At 60.9% G+C, this 17,781-nt stretch overlaps 13 protein-coding genes across 13 annotated transcripts; 6 read left to right on the plus strand and 7 right to left on the minus strand.

The window, feature by feature from the left end:
- On the plus strand, positions 1-198 carry OT_ostta05g00120 (unnamed product; the record flags this gene model as incomplete). Its single annotated transcript, XM_003079060.2, has 1 exon — positions 1-198. A coding segment is annotated over one exon (198 nt), but the record flags the coding sequence as incomplete, so codon positions are not given.
- Positions 199-318: 120 nt separating this feature from the next.
- On the minus strand, positions 319-930 carry OT_ostta05g00130 (unnamed product; the record flags this gene model as incomplete). Its single annotated transcript, XM_003079061.2, has 1 exon — positions 319-930. The coding sequence occupies one exon, from the start codon at positions 928-930 to the stop codon at positions 319-321; it is 612 nt and encodes a 203-aa protein (XP_003079109.2).
- A 314-nt stretch (positions 931-1,244) lies between these two features.
- OT_ostta05g00140 (unnamed product) lies at positions 1,245-2,138 on the plus strand (the record flags this gene model as incomplete). Its single annotated transcript, XM_003079062.2, has 1 exon — positions 1,245-2,138. One exon carries the CDS (start codon positions 1,245-1,247, stop codon positions 2,136-2,138), a length of 894 nt encoding a protein of 297 aa, XP_003079110.2.
- A 50-nt stretch (positions 2,139-2,188) lies between these two features.
- On the minus strand, positions 2,189-3,265 carry OT_ostta05g00150 (P-loop containing nucleoside triphosphate hydrolase; the record flags this gene model as incomplete). The annotated part of the gene is made up of 1 exon (XM_003079063.2): positions 2,189-3,265. The coding sequence occupies one exon, from the start codon at positions 3,263-3,265 to the stop codon at positions 2,189-2,191; it is 1,077 nt and encodes a 358-aa protein (XP_003079111.2).
- Positions 3,266-3,699: 434 nt separating this feature from the next.
- On the plus strand, positions 3,700-7,062 carry OT_ostta05g00160 (CST complex subunit CTC1, plant; the record flags this gene model as incomplete). The annotated part of the gene is made up of 1 exon (XM_003079064.1): positions 3,700-7,062. The coding sequence occupies one exon, from the start codon at positions 3,700-3,702 to the stop codon at positions 7,060-7,062; it is 3,363 nt and encodes a 1,120-aa protein (XP_003079112.1).
- Positions 7,063-7,136: 74 nt separating this feature from the next.
- Positions 7,137-8,129, minus strand: OT_ostta05g00170 (NLI interacting factor; the record flags this gene model as incomplete). The annotated part of the gene is made up of 1 exon (XM_003079065.1): positions 7,137-8,129. The coding sequence occupies one exon, from the start codon at positions 8,127-8,129 to the stop codon at positions 7,137-7,139; it is 993 nt and encodes a 330-aa protein (XP_003079113.1).
- Positions 8,130-8,317: 188 nt separating this feature from the next.
- OT_ostta05g00180 (P-loop containing nucleoside triphosphate hydrolase) lies at positions 8,318-10,153 on the plus strand (the record flags this gene model as incomplete). The annotated part of the gene is made up of 1 exon (XM_022984138.1): positions 8,318-10,153. The coding sequence occupies one exon, from the start codon at positions 8,318-8,320 to the stop codon at positions 10,151-10,153; it is 1,836 nt and encodes a 611-aa protein (XP_022838897.1).
- Positions 10,154-10,323: 170 nt separating this feature from the next.
- OT_ostta05g00190 (Galactose oxidase, beta-propeller) lies at positions 10,324-11,634 on the plus strand (the record flags this gene model as incomplete). The annotated part of the gene is made up of 1 exon (XM_022984139.1): positions 10,324-11,634. The coding sequence occupies one exon, from the start codon at positions 10,324-10,326 to the stop codon at positions 11,632-11,634; it is 1,311 nt and encodes a 436-aa protein (XP_022838898.1).
- Positions 11,635-11,841: 207 nt separating this feature from the next.
- Positions 11,842-13,764, minus strand: OT_ostta05g00200 (Immunoglobulin-like fold; the record flags this gene model as incomplete). The annotated part of the gene is made up of 1 exon (XM_022984140.1): positions 11,842-13,764. One exon carries the CDS (start codon positions 13,762-13,764, stop codon positions 11,842-11,844), a length of 1,923 nt encoding a protein of 640 aa, XP_022838899.1.
- A 322-nt stretch (positions 13,765-14,086) lies between these two features.
- Positions 14,087-14,875, plus strand: OT_ostta05g00210 (CRAL-TRIO domain; the record flags this gene model as incomplete). Its single annotated transcript, XM_003079071.2, has 1 exon — positions 14,087-14,875. One exon carries the CDS (start codon positions 14,087-14,089, stop codon positions 14,873-14,875), a length of 789 nt encoding a protein of 262 aa, XP_003079119.2.
- A 76-nt stretch (positions 14,876-14,951) lies between these two features.
- On the minus strand, positions 14,952-15,929 carry OT_ostta05g00220 (Hydroxy monocarboxylic acid anion dehydrogenase,HIBADH-type; the record flags this gene model as incomplete). Its single annotated transcript, XM_003079072.1, has 1 exon — positions 14,952-15,929. The coding sequence occupies one exon, from the start codon at positions 15,927-15,929 to the stop codon at positions 14,952-14,954; it is 978 nt and encodes a 325-aa protein (XP_003079120.1).
- Positions 15,930-16,084: 155 nt separating this feature from the next.
- On the minus strand, positions 16,085-16,465 carry OT_ostta05g00225 (hypothetical protein; the record flags this gene model as incomplete). Its single annotated transcript, XM_022984141.1, has 1 exon — positions 16,085-16,465. The coding sequence occupies one exon, from the start codon at positions 16,463-16,465 to the stop codon at positions 16,085-16,087; it is 381 nt and encodes a 126-aa protein (XP_022838900.1).
- Positions 16,466-16,561: 96 nt separating this feature from the next.
- OT_ostta05g00230 (unnamed product) lies at positions 16,562-17,680 on the minus strand (the record flags this gene model as incomplete). Its single annotated transcript, XM_022984142.1, has 1 exon — positions 16,562-17,680. One exon carries the CDS (start codon positions 17,678-17,680, stop codon positions 16,562-16,564), a length of 1,119 nt encoding a protein of 372 aa, XP_022838901.1.
- Between the last annotated feature and the right edge of the window lie 101 nt (positions 17,681-17,781).

Raw genomic sequence — 17,781 nt, forward strand, 5'->3', positions numbered from 1 at the left:
GGGGGGGGGGCGGGTGGATGGAGCGCGGGCGGACGGGCGACGGCGGACGGCGTCGGAACGCGAGGCGCGCGCGCGATGACGACGGTGATCGGACTCGATCCGGGATCGAGAATACAGATGGCGTTAGCGAAGATAGCGATGCGGGACGCGATGGATGCGCTCGGGGTGTTCGAGTACGAGGAGGATGAGGATACATGAGGCGCGGCGACGAAGGCGCGGCGATCGCCGCGCGCAACGTAGAGGACACAACGGAGAGGGTGACGCACGCACATGACATAACATACAAACTTTTTCCCTATAAGACACTACGACGATCTCTCAGTACCGACCGCGTCCGCGTCCGCGTCCGCGTCCGCGTCCGAGGCCTCTGCCGCCAAAGCCGCCGCCAAAGCCGCCGCGATTTCCATTCCCGACCGGCGCGGTGAGCATGAGCGCCAAACCGCGCCCGGGGCCCGGTGGGTTCGGCGCCGGGACGACCATGCCATCCGTGAACATCGACAAACGCCTGCCGTCGGACAGGGACCATCGCGTTTGATCTCCCGCGTCGGGCGCCGATACGTTGAAGCCAAACTTGTTCAGACACGAGTTGAACGCGTTTAAAACTTCGACATCGCACCTCACCGCCCCGCTCTCGTCCACCGGTCGACAAAGGCACACCTCTCCCGTGGGTGACACCTGCACGATCTCCCGTCCGAACGCGCGCGCGACGACGACGCCGTCCTCTCGCTTCTCCGCCTCGCACGTCATCCGTCTCGGTGGTCTTCGCTCTCGCGGCGCGCGTCCGTCGTCCCATCGTTCCCGTCGCTCTCTCCCGCGCCTCGCGTCCTCGCCCGATCGTTTAAATCCACCCCCTCGCCCGCGCGTCGATCGATTCGTCCGTCCCAATCGATCGAGCACGCTCACCCGTCCTCGGTCACCGTCCTCATCCATTCGACCGCGTCTCGAGCCTCTCGGCGCGCGTCGTCCGTCGTCGCCCGCCGAGTCCTCGTCCGCGCGCTCGGTCGTCATCGGCGTCGGCGCCGTCGCGCGCTCGGTCGGCATCGCGGCGACGCGCGAGATGACGACGGCGACGCGCGACGACCGCGCCGGGGGCTGCGAGATCGTTGGATGGCGAGTCATGACTCGACGATGATGTGACTCGACCTCGACCGAAGGTGTTGGCGCGCGCGCGCGCGAGGAGCGTCACGGGAGAGGACGACGGACCCTCGCGCGCGCGCACGAGGGAGGATCGAGCGTCGCGCGACATGGCTCGACATCACGCGCGCGCGCGCGTGGCGAGCGCGGTGCGGGACGCGATGATGGAAAACGTGGCGAAAATCGGCGCCCCAACACCATCCGACGCGCAGGTGGAGAACATGAATAAGATGTCGCCGAACGAGCGATTCGAGACGATGTGGGAGGATCACGCGTTTACGATGACGCTCGCGACGATGGCTCTGCCGTTCGGAATTTTCTTCGCCGTGTTCGGGCGTAAGCACCACACGAGACTCACGCTCGCCCTCACCGGCGTCATCTGCGCTTGGCTCGGTTTGATGGGTCTCGAGACGGTGAGGAACTCGCTCGAGAGCGTCTCCGACCATCTGACGATCCCGGACACCGATATGCTGAACTACGGCGTCGCTGCGGTGTGTGGCTTGATCGGGGTGAGTGTGATGATGAGCATCTATAAGCTTCTCGGCTTGGTCATCGGCGTCTCGTGCGGTTGGTTGGTGAACTCGCTCGCTGAAAGCTACATCGATTACGACTTCGATATGATGTGGACCGCCGGCTTTTACGCCGTCGGTGCCGTCTTGGGTTGGGTGTTCGTGTCGCCGTTCATCATGGACAAGATCGGCATCGTGTACGCCATCATCGGCGGTGGCTTGATCGCCACGAGCGGCTCTCTCTTCTTGTGGCTCGGCGGCGTCGTTGAATCTCCCGACCTCTGGCCGATCGATTTGACCAAGTCGGGTGACGCCGAGGTCCAGCTGAACCGCGCGCACTTCGACTTCCAGGATTACACCAACTATTATTCCATCGCCATCGCGCTCGTGTTCGTGTACATCGGTTTGTGCACCGGCGGCCGCGGCAAGAAGGGCCCCGACGAGACGTCTCCGCTCCTGGGAGACGCCGAAAAGGGGCAAGCAGAGAAGAAGTGAGGGCGTCGGTGATCCTAAAAAGCGTTTCGTGTATTAAAACAAACAAATTATCACCCGAAAGCCGCCACTAAGTGACTCTTGTACAAGGCCATGAACTGCGCGACGAAAGCCTCGAGGTGCATGATGGGCTTGCCGCCGCGCTGCATGCGAACCTCAAAGTGAGCGGCCCAGAAACAAATTTGATGCTTCACCTCGACGTCCACGCGCTTCATTAATGCCTTGGCAAGATTCGTCAAGATGATTTCGGGAGGAATGCAGTTCACGAAGAGCTCGTACAGGCGACCGCGCACTTGTAACAGACGCGACGGCGATTGCTCGGCTAAAATTTCCGACCCAATCTGGTTAATGTACAACTCCCAATCCGTCGTTTGCACCGCTTGCGTCGGTTTGAACGGGTAATTCATCACTCGACACGTCTCTAGGGTCAATAAAGCGCGACGCATGTTGCGCCCGCTCGCCTGCGCCACGCGCGTGGCGAGCTCGGGCGGGAGCTCTAGCTTTTCCTTCTTCGCCACTTCGTGCAACAAATTTTCAATTTCCTCAATGCTCGGTCCTGGCACTCTGATCGGTAAGCATCTAGACTGCAAAGCATCCATTACTTTACTCGGACGCTCGGCGATGAGAAACAACCGACACGACGCGGAGTACTTCTCCATCGTTCTGCGCAAGCCGTACTGCGCCTCGCGCGACAGCCGGTCCACCTCGGTGAGGACGAGAACTTTGTACCCCTCGATTCCGTCCGCGTCGATCGGTCTCGATCGCGCCATCTCTTTGATCACCTCCTGCACGACGTACCGATCCTTACTTCCGCAATCACTCGGATTCATCTCGCAGTGAAAGTTGCTCGACATCATCGCGAGCTCCACCTCGACGCCGCGATCGTTCTGGTCAATCTTCCACGTCTTATTCTCCAGCTTCACCTTCTCCACCCCAGCGCCAAAGATTTCCCGTAAAACCGCGAGCGCTAACGTCTTCTTCCCAGCGCCCGACGGTCCGTGAAAGAACAGATGCGGGCAGTCCCCTCGAGCGATCAAGAGTTTCAAATGTTTCGCCGTCCTCGCGTTCACCGTCGTCGCGTCTCCCAGCTCGTGCGGTCGGTGCTTATCGACCCACAGCGCCGCGGACATCGCGCGCGGTCGTTCTCGCGATTGAATTTCTTCCCGATCGTCCACCAGTGCGGAAGCGCCGTCGCGCCCGTCGCGTCCGTCGCGCGCGCGGTGGCGAGTGCGCGTTTAAAAAATACACACGTCACCTCGAGACAGCTCTCGCGCCACGGACGTCCCGCGCGCGTCGTCCGACGCCGGTCGTCCGCGCGCGCGGGCGAGGGGCGGGGCGATCGATGGGCGATGACGCGCGCGCGTCGTGCACGAGATATCGCCCGCTTGGGACGCGAGACGGCGGCGCATCGACGTGCGTCGAGCTCAGAGATGCCCTCGCGCGTGGATGCGGATTCCATTCATCCGCGAGCGCGGGCGAGGACGAGATCGTCGTTCTCGGTGAACTCGGGATGACGAGACGGACGTTTCACGATGCCGATGGGTCGCGACGGGAGTCTTGGGAGATGGCGCTCGTGGGAAGCGCGGGCGAGGAGGTGATGTTGGTGAGCGGCGACGCGGGCGCGCACCAACTCGGACGCGTCGTCGCGGTGAGAGATTTTATAATCACTCAAAACGGTGCGGACGGTGCGTTCGTGATCGAGGCGAACGTGGTGGAGAGTGTAGAGGGCGAAGACGGCGCGATGGATGGGTCGCTCGCGTGCAGACTTCCCGAGGTTGGGGGCGTCGAAAACGACGCCCGGTCGCTCAACGGCAAGGCTGGGGCGTGTCATCGGGGCGTCCTCGAGGCCGTGAGTCCGATGATCTTCACGGGAGACTCTATTTTCTTTCAATGTGTGTTGCGGAGCGAAAACGGAGGTCAAGTCCCGATCATTTTTAGCGGAGCCTTCCTCGCGCGCTGGCAGTGCGTGTTGAGACGAGCAGTCGGCTCCAAGGTGGAGCTGAGAAACTTGAGAAAAGTTGTCCTATTCAAGGGGGATGAGGTGCACGAACTGCGCGCGTTTTCCGCCACTTCCGAGTTTTACGTCGTATCGCTGAGTTTTGGCCCGCGTATGATGGAGAGATTCGCGTGCGCGTGCGAGACATGCCTCGCGGCGACGACGGTGCCTAGATTTGAGGGAATGGTGACATCCGTCGTCGCAGATCGTGGGTACGTCACGATTCTCGGCGAGGACGGGCTGGAGGTGAAGCTCACGTTCACTCACGTGCCCATGATGGATTTTGGGCTCACGATTCTTGGTCTTCGCACTGGAGCGACGGTTTTAGTGACGCACGCACACCCAGTGTGGCGCTCGAATGACGAAGACGAACGCATCCTGGAGATTCTCGGGGTGGATCTTCGGACGCAAATCATAATCAAAAGCGTCTCTTTAGAGAACGCAAGTGATATGCAGCACACGCTGTTTGTAGATGAACGCAACGCAAAGGTAAGTCGTCTTTCCCGATCGCTCAAGTATACCGTGGAGCAAACGAGTTTCGTGTACGCAGCCGCCCTCGACGTGTGGCGGCGTGCCTTTGAGGAAAATTTCAACATCTTGAGCCGATCGGACCATTTGAGAGTGTCGGTAATGGAGCAAGCGCTCGGTAAGATATGCGACACGAGCTCGGAGCAAGCGCCCGCTCCGCTCCTTCGCGTCGTCGGTGAATGGTCATCAAACGTTCATGTTAGATCAGATGTGTACAGGGAAGTTTTTTCACCGCAGCCGCTGGGAGGAGTGGCTGTCGATTATTTTGACGTGCCATCGTTAAACTCGGTTTCAGAGAGTGCCTTCGCTAGTTGGAAGCGGGAAAATCAAGACGCACACGCGTGCAGTCGCGGGATCACGCGAGGTGAGGGTAAGGTTGTCATTCGCGCGGTTGAACGCCTCGCTGAGGTCGATTCACGACGTTTCATCTTGGGAGTGCTGCGTTGCATCTACGGACGACTGCACGTCGTTGATGATTCGGGCGAGATGGAAGTTTGCATTGACTCAATATCAGGCCGAGCACCGTCACCAAGCATGCTCAACAAGCTCGTCGTCATCAAAAGAGGCGAAGTAATGTGTGAAGGCGCATTCGTCGGCGCACGTGCGGCGGTTATGAAGCTCGGCACCGCCCAGGTGCGATTGAGCGTGAGGACCGACGCGGACGCCATCGTACTCATTCAAGCGTCTACGTGCGGTGGTAACACATTGAACCGAGATCCATTGGTTGACGTTTCACAAAAGAACGGAATGATGTTTGTCGCCGCGGCGTTGGCCGCGCGAGGTTCGCCGCTCCTGGCTCCCAGATTGAACGCCTCTACAATAACTCATAATATTCTCGCGCCGACTTGGTGCTTCACGTTGGAGACTTCGGAAGAGAGTTGTTCCACGAGTGTGCTTGCTCACGACGCAGATGGAAGTTTACGCACGTTGAAGGGCGTCATTAGGAACACGAAGCACTCGGGTAAGACAAAAGTTTCGATTTCCTTCGGTAAGCAAAACGGTTGGTTCTGTCTGATGCGTCGAGGTGCGAAGTACTTGATTCCTGTCGCTCCTATCATGAAGTGGGATGCGTCGAACTTTATAGCATTCGATGGTGACGACGCGGAGACGTACGTTTTACCGGATGATGATGATGAGGATGACGACAACGTGCTTGAGGATGGACCTACCGTTTGTGACGTGCGCGATGTTGTCGTATGGGAGCGAGTTTACTCGAGACACCCCTATCCGGGTGACCAGCTGGGAGGGAAAAGTGAGTTGGTATCGTTTAGATGCGTCGTCGTCGAGGAGGAATGGCACGCGAGCGAGAGAGATCCAAACTCAAAGTTTGGCGTCGAACCACATCTCAAGGTGCAAGACTTGGCGACAAACGACGTCGTGAAAATATATTGCAAAACCTCCGCCTTCGCTCTTCCAGTTGGCGTCGGCATAGGGGCGAAAATTACGATACATCGTGCGATGCGTCACCTTTCATCGTCACTGAGCATATACGTCAAGATCAATCCCGCGGTGACGACGATTGAGGTTAACGAACCATGCGGAGCGACATCTGAATATTTGCCATGGTTGACTAGTCTTTCGACGACGCAACGTTCGATTGGTTCGATGTTCGATGAAGACATCGCGCGAGCAAATCAAGACATGGTCATTGATAGACGAACGTACGCTATCCGAGCGAGGGTCAATCGTGTCACTAGGCTCACGGTTCGTTGGTGTTGTCCGGCGTGCGGTTGCGACGCCGGTTCCATAATGCGCACGACATCCACCGTGGCCTCGAACGGTGCCATAAAGCGCAAATTACCCGCAATGCTGTCGGGCTGTGACGTTTGCGAACCAAAATCTCGCGGAGCGATGAGGCCGGGCGTTTTCGACGTGGAGGCGTCGGTGACTCTAGACGACGGCACCGCTCGAGGCGATGCTTGGCTCATCGGTGAAGCGGCTTTGGCTCTGACGCCTATTCAGGTGAGGAATGAACTTCTGGCGCTCGTGAAGAAACACGGTCGCGTTACCGCCGTATTTACAAGGAGTAGCGACGATGAACGAGATATGGGAGCGGTGGGAGGCGGCATCGTTGTGCGTGGTCATGCCTCGAACCTTCTCGGAGGCAAAGACTCGGCGACTGTCCGCGCGGCGATCTCGTACGCCGAGTCTCTGCCCGAGATGATATTCAACTGCAGCAGATCATACAAATTTGATAAACAGAACGGTGTGACGAGTACGACGAGCGCGTCCGCGTTCTCGTATAGGACCACCGAGAACGCGGACGAGCGTGTACGGTGTGGAGACTACGACGTTGTCACGAGCGCGATACCAGAGTTACAACTTCAGTGCTTGAGCGTCAACCCGGTCGATGCGAAAGCAGAAATACGTTTGAGACTCTCTCGCGTGCGTGAGTCACCGTGAAGGGATGCGCGTAGACTAGGATGTAGACTAGGATGTAGTAAATAGGATTCAAAACAACGAATGCGTCTACGCTCTCAAATGTCGTCTAGGTCTATCTCGTTATCGTCGCGAAGCGCCAGGAGGAGAGCGTCCGCCTTCTCCTTGGCCGCGACGTACGCGGCCTTTGCGGATACGATCTCTTCTTCCTGCTCAGGGGTGATAATCCCACCTTGCCATGGATTTGCCCGGACAAAGTCTGGAATCGACGTCGATTCGAGCATTTCCCCTAGGTATCGCCGTAGGGCTCCGCTTTTCCCCAACATCTCGTCCGTGTCCAGTTCCTCCGCGGTGAATCCGCGCGGATGAATGGCGGTGTGCGCTGGATTACGAATCGCCTTGTATGGCGAGTCATCGATGAGAAGCGTGTTCGTCTCGTTGAATCGAGCTAGTCCCGTCTTTTTCTTCAGCGACCACACTTTTTGCAGCTCCTTTAGAAATATTGGGCGCGACGTCGTCCCCTCCGGCGAATCTGAAGGCGCGACACCGACGTTCAAGCACCTCTCTTGTCCCCACACGAACGCCACCTTGTTCCTGTGCTCACCCCAGACGTAATCCACAAGTTTCCTCGTGTTCCTCTCTTGCGCGCTCGACCACACGCCAACCTCAAACTTTGTGTGCGCCCACGCGATGAATTCGCGCATGTGCGGTCGATCGTACACGTAATAATTCCCCACGCGCGCGCTCTCCACGACTTCATCCTCTGTCGTCGGGACGGCGTCCTCGACGTTCGGCTCCGTCGCCTCCTCCGCGTCGCTCGCCGCCGCCGCCGCCGCCGCCGCCGCCGCCGCGCCTCGTCCGCCTCGTCGATACCGTCGCATCCGTCGATCGATGAATAACCCATTGAGATCGAGCACGAGTAACTTATCGTGCTTCACCGCCGTCGTCGCCGTCGTCGTCGTCGCCCCCGTCGTCGTCGTCGTCGTCGTCGTCTCCTCGCTCGCTCGACCTCGACGCCCATCCTCGAGCGCCGCCGTCTCTCCCTCCCCCGTCGCCTCGCGCGGCCGTCGCGTCGTTCCCGTCCTCGGCATCGCCCCGATCGACGTCCTCGACCGCGGTGCACTCGCGCGCGCGCGTCGCGCTCAGACGTCTCGCGACGCGCCCATCGCGCTCGACGCATCGACGGTCGCATTCCGTCGCTCGCGCCCGTGGTTCGTCGTCCGTCGCGCGCGCGCGTGGCGTCCACGGCGCGGGCGGCGTCGCGCGCGGGCGACGGATGATGCGCGCGAGCGACGGGGCGACGACGACGCGCGCGTCCGCGCTCTCGTCGACGGGGACGTTGGGAGAGACGCACGCGCCGAGAACGCTCGCGGAGTGCGTCGCGGCGAAGAAGAAGGTTGAGCGCGTCCGCGCGTGGCTCGCGAAGGGTGGCGCGCTGTGCGCGAGCGGACCGTCGGGATGCGGGAAGGCGAGCGCGATCACGTGCGCGGCGCGAGAGTTTGGGTACGGGGTGGAGGAGTACGCGGCGGCGACGCCGACGCTGTGGCGCGAACGCGCGCACATCGAAAACGGCGACGATGGAACTCGGGTGGAGTACTCGAGCAAGGTGGATGAATTCGTGGCGTACTGCTCGCGGGCGACAAAGTACGCGCCGCTCGCGCTCACGCTGACGTCGACGAAGACGAACGAGAGCGACGGGCGATCGGGCGGCGGGACGACGTCGATGATGGCGTCGCGGAAAGTGGTGTTGTTGATTCGAGACATTCCGAGCAGCGACGCGAACGGACGCGCGCGAGTGCTCGAGGCACTTCGCGCGCTCGCAGCCTCGCGGGGTGGACCACCGGTGGCGGTCGTCGTCACGGAGGAAGAAGAACGCGGTGGTCATCGGTCGGGCAGAAGCGCAGAGATATCTGCCAAGGATGTACGTTCAGTGATGGAAAAGGCGGGCGCTCAAATCGTCGACTTCAACGCGGCGACGACGGCGGCAATCACCAAGGCGCTGACGCGCGTGTGCGAACTCGAACACTTCGACATGTCGCCGTCAGACATAGATGCAATCGTGCAAAACTCGCATGGGGACGTGAGGAGCGCGCTCGGAGCGTTAGAGTTCTGGTGTTTCGGGAAGAATAGGACGGGACGAACGGCGCCGCCGACGAAACGCAAGCGCGGCGAGCCGAAGGAAGCGCCCTCTGCAGTGGCGTCGGCGCGCGCGCTGCTGAGTTCTCGCGATCAAGGCCTCGGACTGTTTCACGCTCTGGGAAAGTTTCTGTACAACAAGCGCGACACGCACGATTTGATGAACATAGCTGGATTCGAAACGCTGGATGAGCGATTGCGGCGGCCACCGCAGCGATACGATCCCGAAGACGTTCTCGCGCGATCGGGTATCGGCGCCGAGACTGCGGTGGGATTCTTGTTTGAAAACTTTGTAGATTTCGTAGATTCTAGGAGCATAGAGTGGGTGGCCGCAGGAGAGCGTTATTTGTCGGATGCGTTCCTCTTGGCGAGAGGCGGCGTTGGTTCACGCGGAGGTGGCATGGCTTCGCGCGGAGGTTGGGAAGACGTCGGCGACGATGATGACGCCGTCCTCGATCCCAACCTCGTGGCAGAGTACACTGCCGGCTCGGTCGCGACGCGTGGAGTTTTATTTTCGTCCAAACGTTCGGCTGCCGGATTCTTACCGATGCGCGGTCCGCGTGCGGCAAAAATGGAGCGAGCGGCGGCGACAAACAGTGAGGAGGTTCGCGCTGTCGTCGCCGCCGCTTTGGAGGGCGATTTCTCCGTTGGAGGCACAACCAACGCGGTGGCGACGGAGATGCTCCCGGCGCTGCGCCTCATCGCCGGATCTTCGGCTCTCGGTGCGTCTCTCGTGCCATTCCTTCCGACGAAGTGGCGGCATCCCGGCGAAGACGACGCCCAGTTCACCGCACGGATGGCCACCGTTCCCGAGGGCGTCGCCGCACCTCGTCCGGCAGATTTGACCAAGGGCGTCGCTCACGCGCTCGATCGCGGCGCCAGAGGCTCGCACGCGCGTCCGCTCACGCTGGATGATCTAGACGACATGGAGGACGACATCGAAGACGCCTCGGGTTCGGAATCGGACGACGCGTGGTGACCCGACGAGTGTAAAACAGGACTTCAAACCAAAAAGCAGTCTAAATGAACCCCCAGCCGCCGCCAGTCCCGTCACTCCAAACTTCATCATCGCCCCACTTCCCGCCGCGTCGGATCGCGCGCGCGCTCGACGGAGATCGCATCGAACGCGTGTGACGCCTTTCAAACGTCATGGAGTTCGACGACAGCACCACGTTCCGGCCGTACGTCACGCCCAAGCGGGATTCGTGCCTCTCGGGGTTTCACTCGAAAATCCTCACCGGGACAACCTACGCGCTCGCGTTCATCACGCTCGTCTTATCGGCTTACGCGGTGCACGAGACGAAGAAGCTGAACGAGAGGATCGACGCCGAGCACGCGAATCCGTTCTTGACGCTGAACGAAATCGAGGCAAACATGGGCGGGGTGTCGCTGTATCGAGGCGCCGGGTCATGGCACGAGCAAAAAGGATTGGAAGCCACGCCTGCGAACAAGGGCGTGAGCGATTGGCAAGCGGTGGCCGGTGAAGACGGACAAATTTTCCTTCTCGGTGGATTCGACGATACCGTCGCGACGCTGAAGAGCGTGTACGCCTATGACGTTCATCGCCAAACGTACACGGCGAAGGCGAACATGTCAGAGACTCGCGGGCAGTTCGGTGCGGGCTGGTTCACCGACGCCTCGACTGGCAAGGTGACCACCGTTATCGTTGCTGCGGGTACGTCGGACTCCAACAATACAAACGCGCTCCAAACGAGCGAGAAATACAATATCGCCAGCGACACGTGGACCTCCGGACCAACGCTCAAGCATGTGCACTTGGATGGGTGCATGGCGAGCACGGGCGATGCCGTTTACATGATCGGCGGTTGGACTGCCTATTACGACGCTGGATCCCAAAAGGTTGAAAAGCTCACTCGTACCGGCACCGAATGGAGCGAAGTCGCGGATCTTCCCCTCGAACTCGGCGACTGCGCCGCTGCCAGTCTCAACGGCAAGGTTTACGTCGTAGGCGGTTACAACAACCCTGGTTGGGCAACCACGTGCACCGACGCCGGTAACGGATGTTTCCAAAACAAACTCTACGAGTATGATCCCACCACGAACGCATGGACTGAAAAGGCTCCGATGAAACAGCATCGAGGTGATCTTCAGCTCGTGGCGCGCGGTGGCAAGTTGCTCGCGATTGGCGGGGAAATTTGGCACGCCAAGCGCGACGCAAGTGGCCACAGCGTCGACAAACTCGCTTCGCACTACGTCGAAGAGTATTTCCCCGAACTCAACCGATGGGAAGCTCGCCAACCGCTCGGAACCGCTCGTTTCCGTTTCGCCGCGGCGACGTCTGAGTGGGGCACGCACGTCTTTGGCGGTTCATCTGTGTGCGCCACGCCGACTGGCACCTACGACGAGTGCCACGGCTATCAGCACAAGAGCCACGAAGTTTACTTCGAACTCTCGCATCCGAACGTGTACGTGAACTTTGACTCTTCACACACCTACTAGGCGCCGAATACGAAATTCGGCGGGCACTTGTTTGTTTTCCTCGTCGTCAACGCTCGCTCAGCGACGAGGAGTTGGTTCTTTGGCTTAGCGTAGAGAGAACTCAACCGTTTTTTGCACTTGTTTTCCCATCACACAACGGGGTTTCTTTGGCGTAGACTAGATAGAAACGATCACTATGAATACTACATATATCTACGAGCGAGCTATTTAAACGTACTCCGAGTACACGTCGTAGGGCGTCGTCCCAAGCGTTACGTCTGACGTCGTGGAGTCCCCGACCGATCCGCGAACCGTGCCCAAGCCGAGTTTATACGCCCCCGCTGGCATCGCAGGCGCAACGCAAACGATACCCGCGTCGGCGTCGGCGTCGGTTGAGACGAGTGGCGTCCAACCGTTCACGACGATGGTCCCGAATCTACACGAAGTCATCGACGTCGCCGCGACACCGTTTCCGAGCGTGAACACCACGCGCGTTCCCCCGTACGTCGGACCAAGGTGTGGAACTATTGAATGTTGGTACACGAGCGTGTTCGCCATGAATGCGTACTTGGGTCCGTCATTTTGCGCCGCGCCGCTACTACCCGCGACGACGACTTGCGTCGACGACGACGACGTCCCCACGTGCGGCGTCTCGCAAGCTATCAACGCGGACGAAACGACCACACCGAGCGAGCTACCGCTCGTATCTACGCCGAACGAGCATCTCGGCGCCCAAGAATCGGTGGAACGAACGGTTTCATGGAGATTCGTACCCGAGACCCACGTCACCGCGCCTCCCTCCGCCGGTCCGCGCGCCGGCGTCACGCCCGTCGGTGCCGGCATCGCCGTCACCTTTGCGACGACTTGACTGTCGTATGGTCTGGAAAGTGGCAATTCGCGCCCGTTGTATGACATCATCACCGTCACGAACCCACCCGCGAGCTGATTCATCGAGGCGCAAACGCCGTTCGCGCTCGTCGACGTCTCGCCCACGCCCATGGTGACGCACGTGATGTTCCGCGAAAAACCCGTGGGCAAGGGATCGACGCTCCACGAATAGTTCACCGGTAAAACCCCACTCTCGACGCGCGATACGACGCCGTAATACTCACCCACCGCTTCCACGGCGACGCCGTCCGCCGAGCGACCCGAATTCATCGAAGGCAAACCGGCGACCCAAACGTTTGTTGACGCGCTCGGTGCCATCGCGGGTGCTATCGCCGTGACGACGTACGCGCTCGTCGCCGATCCCGCGACGCTAATGGAACCGAAACGCACGTACGGCGCGCCGTCGTCTAAGAACATCGAACCTAAACTTCCCGCGACGGCGATATCCAAGGCGACGCCGCCATCCTCGGATATCGCGCGCGTTTCCAAGCTCGATATCGCGAGTGACGCCAGGTTCACGCGCTCGATGAGCGCCACTCTCGAATCCGCGGATACCGAGTACATCGCGCGCTCCTCGGCGACTGAACCGTACGCGGCGAACGGAGGTATCTCGCACGCGACGAGCGCGCTCGACACGTGCACGCCCATCCCGACGTACGAAACCTCAAACGAGGACCCGGTCGACGTCCCTCGCCACTCGCACTCGCGCGCGCTCCCGACGATATCCGCCCTTCCGTCTCGAGGCACCGCGTTCCTTCCAGTGAGCATCGCGACGTCCCCTTGCGACGCCACGCGCGGCGTCGCGCGCGTGAGCACGCCGCCAAACTCCTTCACAAAGTTCACCACGCTCGACATCCCGAGCTCGTGAAACAAGATCGCGTCCACGCCCGCGTTCGAGCTCAGACCGAGCGCGACGAACCCCTCGTCCGCCGTCGGCGCGTCGCATCGCACGGTCGCGTCGTTCACCGCCGTCGCCTCGGTCAACCACCCGGGCGACCCGCCGAAGACGCACTTCAGCTCTCCCGTCGCGTTCACCGCCGCCGACGTCCCGGGGGCAAAGTTCAACCCGTACACATCGATCAAGCCCGTCCCACCTCGCACGTCCACCGCCATGGGCGCGCCCGCGGCGGTGTATCCGACGTCCCGCGCGCGCGCGTACGCCTCGACCGTCGTCGCCCGCGCGAGCGCGCACGCCGCGACCGCCCACCCGCGCGCGCGTCCGCGCGTTCGTCCCCGTCGCGTCCCACCGCGCGTGGACGACATCGTCACCGTCTCCCTCGCGCGCGCGCGGTCCGTCTCGCGCGCGCGGTCGCGCACGCGACGCCCCGCGGCTCGCCCGATGGGCACCGATTCCTTCGTCGATGCGTCGATCGATCCCAACTCGATCGTCTGCGCTCACGTCCGCGGTGACGGACGCGCGCGCTGCATCGCTCGCGCGTGGACGACGACCGCGCGAACGGACGCGACGCGGTGTCACCGTCGCGTGGACGACGAAGATGCGCATTTTTCAATTTTCAACTTTCACGCCAATCGACCGTTGGATCCACGACGAGCGGTCGCACACCGCGACGGACGCGCGCGCGCGATGTCGGACGGGACGACGACGACGCCGAGGACGCGGACGATCGCGCGCGCGGGCGAGGACGGGGCGGACGGCGCGACGACGACGACGATGGATGCGACGATGGATGCGTCGGAGACGATGGCGACGCACGACGGGACGACGACGGTGACGCTGGACGCGGACGCGGACGACGCGCGGGACGATCGAGGGACGGAGACGGCGGTGACGGACGCGGACGGGGTGGAGACGCCGCGACGGGCGACGGATGAAGATTACGCGCGCCTCGACGCGTACCTGACCACGGGGTTCGGTTTAGTGCACGCGGACGGACGCGACGGGGAGGGAAGGACGGTGGTGACGATTAATGCGACGAGAATTCCGGGATGGGCGGGAGGGGCGGATCGCGAGCGGGCGCTGAAACTCATCGTGCGCGCGCTCGCGGGGGCGGCGGAGGATAGATACGTCGTCGTCGTGTACTTTGGAAACGGCGATAGAACGGAGGGCGTCGTTCCCACGCACGCCTTGAACTGGCTGTCGGACGTTCACGGTGCGTTGGAGTATCGCGTGCGGAAGAATGTGGAGAAGATTGTCTTCGTGAACGCGTCGTGGTTGACGAGCACCATCATCTCCTTTTCGACGACGTTTGCGAGCAGCAAGGTGAGCAAAAAGTTTGTCTGGACGAGGTCTCTGCAAGATATGGAGAAGGATACGAAGTATCACGTCAACGCGTCGATGCTGGGCGAGTCTTTTTTGCGTTCGATCAACGTGAAGATTGAATATCGCGCGGAGCACGGGGCTGATGCTGAATGAAATGGAAAGCAACGTTGTGATATAAAAAATTGAGTCAGATCGTGGTGAAAGTTTGCAAACGAAAGAACGAACGCGCTCACTTCTTCACAGCCTTCAAGACGGCGGAGAAATCCTCGTCGTCGCACCCGTCTCGTCTCGCGCGCTTGTACAACTCGTTCGCCGCGGCGGCCACCGGCATGTCTTGGGCGAGCTCATCCGCGAGCGCGATGGCGAGTCGCATGTCCTTCTGTTGGTGCTTCAGCGGGAACGCCGGCGGATAATTACCCGCCACCATGCTCGGCCCCTTGAGGGCGAACATCGGCGACGCGATCGCCCCCAGGGAGATCACTTGGAGCAAGGTCTCTTGACTCAAATCGCTCTTGTCGGCGAGCGTGAGGCCCTCGGCAAACGCCCCCATCATGCTTCCCATGATCATGTTCACCACGAGTTTCATCTTCGCTCCCTGACCGACGTCGCCCAAGAAGAAGTGCGCCTTACCCATGACATCGAGTGGATCCGTACACCGCGTGTATAATCCCTCGTCGCCCGCGCACAGGAAGATGAGCGCGCCGTCCTCCGCCGGCTTTTTAGACCCGCTCACCGGCGCCTCCAAGAACTCCGCCCCGGTGGAGCGAACGACCTCGGCGATCGCTCGAGAGGTACCCGCGTCAACGGTAGAAACATCGACGTAGCCCTTTCCGCTGGAAAGGCCCTCCTTCGCCGCGTGCGCGACCGCGAGCGCGGCCTCGGGCGTGCTCACCATGACGAAGACGACGTCCGCCGCGCGCGCCGCCTCGCTCGCCGTCTTCGCCAGCGTCGCCCCCGCCTCGACCACGGGCTTCGTCGCGCTCTCGGTTCTGTTCCACACCGTCACGTCGTGTCCCGCTGCGATCAGGTTCTTCGCCATCGGGACCCCCATGATGCCGCATCCCAAAAATGCGAGCTTCATCGGTGTTGAAGTCTTCTCCGTCGTCGCTCTCGAAACGACGCTCGAGCGTCGATGGGCGTGAACGGTGTTGCGTCGACCGAGGACGATGGACGTGCGTGCGTGCGAGAGAGCGCTCGCGCACGACATAAACAGTCGCGAACTGCGGACGCGAACGCTCGAGGTCTCGAGGTCGCCTCGCGGAAGCGACCGATGGGTCGTCGATGGACGAGCGATTCAACGCTCGAGCATCGCGTCGATCATTCATCGTGATGACATATGCGCTATCGACCGATGCGTTTCGATCACTCCTTCCCCTCTCGAGCGTCCCTGATCTCGAACTCTAACTCGCGCTTCTCGGCGAGAATCTTGCTCACCGTCCCCACCGCCGTGCGCAGTTGATCCTCGAGCATCTTCTTCGCCGTGCGTTCCATCGAGAGCGCGCTCTCGAGTTCGTCAACTTTCTTACGAAGCGCTCGAATATCGTCGATCGTGAAGTCGTCGGCGTTGAGACCGTCGTCGTCGTCGGGTTTCATCGGTCCGGGCATTCCACCAGTGTACGCGCGCGCTCTGTACGTTGACGACGACGCTCTGTGAGCGGCGATTCGACGGTGACGGGGGCAGTCGGACGTCCACTTAGACGTTGTCGTCGCGCACGCGACAGACGTCTGCGAGCGGGCGAACATGGTGCGCTCGAGGAGAGTCGATGAGTGCGGCTTGGAGACGCGGCGGTTTCGTTCTTTTGCATTTGTTTTACAAAAGCCCGCCTCGCGAGCTCGGTTCTACGGGGAATCCTTTGGGAAGTATTTTTGACCATCGTTTGTGAATTCGGCATTCTTGAAGTTGAACGTGCGCACGCTGTGCTTGGCGCCCTTGAGGTCGAGAACGCCGTCGCTCTTGCCCGTGCCCGTGAACTGCAACATTCGACTCCACTCCTCCGTACTCTTGTCGTGGCGATACAGCCCAAGCGTGCTTGGGAAGTTGGTATCACGGCACACGGAGTTCTCCTCAGTCGCGGCAGCCAGGGCATCGGCCTCATCGCTCGATTGCAAGAGCGCGCGGCGGTGCTTGGGCGTTTCGTAACACGTGCCAATCTTCAAACACTTTGGAGTCTCCAGGAGGCGGAGCGAAATCCGCGAACCACCGATGAGAGGCTCGTGAATGAACCGTCCTTCTTGACCCTCCAGCAGACCCCATCCCTTTTCCGTTCGCTTCTGCCACTTGTGCGTCGCGCTCTCACTCTGGAAATCGACCTTTGCATCGAACGCTTGCGGCGTGAGCGTCTTCGTGCACTCGTAATCAGAGTACAAAACCAACCCGCTCAGGTCCCACTGGTTGTGATCTTTGCTCGGCGATTCACTTCCCTTGAGGGATTCAATACGCCACCAGTTCCCCATCTTTGCGTCTTCCTCTTGCTCCTCGTCCTCGCCCTCCATGAGCTCCACCGTCGGGCGTCCCGTCTTCGGGTCCCGCTTGATGTTGTCAAATTGGTGTCGCTCCGTCTGCGACGTCAACGCGAACCTCGTGATCGCGTCCCGCGCCGCTGGGTTCACCATGGAGTACACCAATAACGACATGCTCGAGATGAGCATGATCGAGCTCGCAAGATTACACTTACAGAACACGTTGCTCGAGTTCGCGTTCGCTCGAGCCTCCTCCGAGCTATCGAAAATGTCATCCACCAGATCGCTCTCATCCGCGTCCACCCCGGGCCCGATCTCCACGTCTCGCGGGGTCTCGTACGCGCTCACCGCGTGCGCGGGCGGGGCGTCCGGTCCTAGGGACGCTAACAGCGCCCGTCGGTCGTTATCGCCGTCATCGTCGCGGGATTCGTCTCGTCGAGGATCGGGATCTTCGTCGTCGATCGTGAACGGCGCATCGTCGGCGTCGCGTCGGAACATCGCGCGCGGACACCGCGTCGCGCGTCGTGCGCCGAGGAAGTCTTTTACGTCGCACTCGACGCGCTCGCGAGGACGCGAACGAGGCGCACGCGCGAGTGATT

This window comes from Ostreococcus tauri (assembly GCF_000214015.3).
Source record: "Ostreococcus tauri WGS project CAID00000000 data, contig chromosome 05, whole genome shotgun sequence".
Taxonomy (NCBI): Eukaryota; Viridiplantae; Chlorophyta; class Mamiellophyceae; order Mamiellales; family Bathycoccaceae; genus Ostreococcus; species Ostreococcus tauri.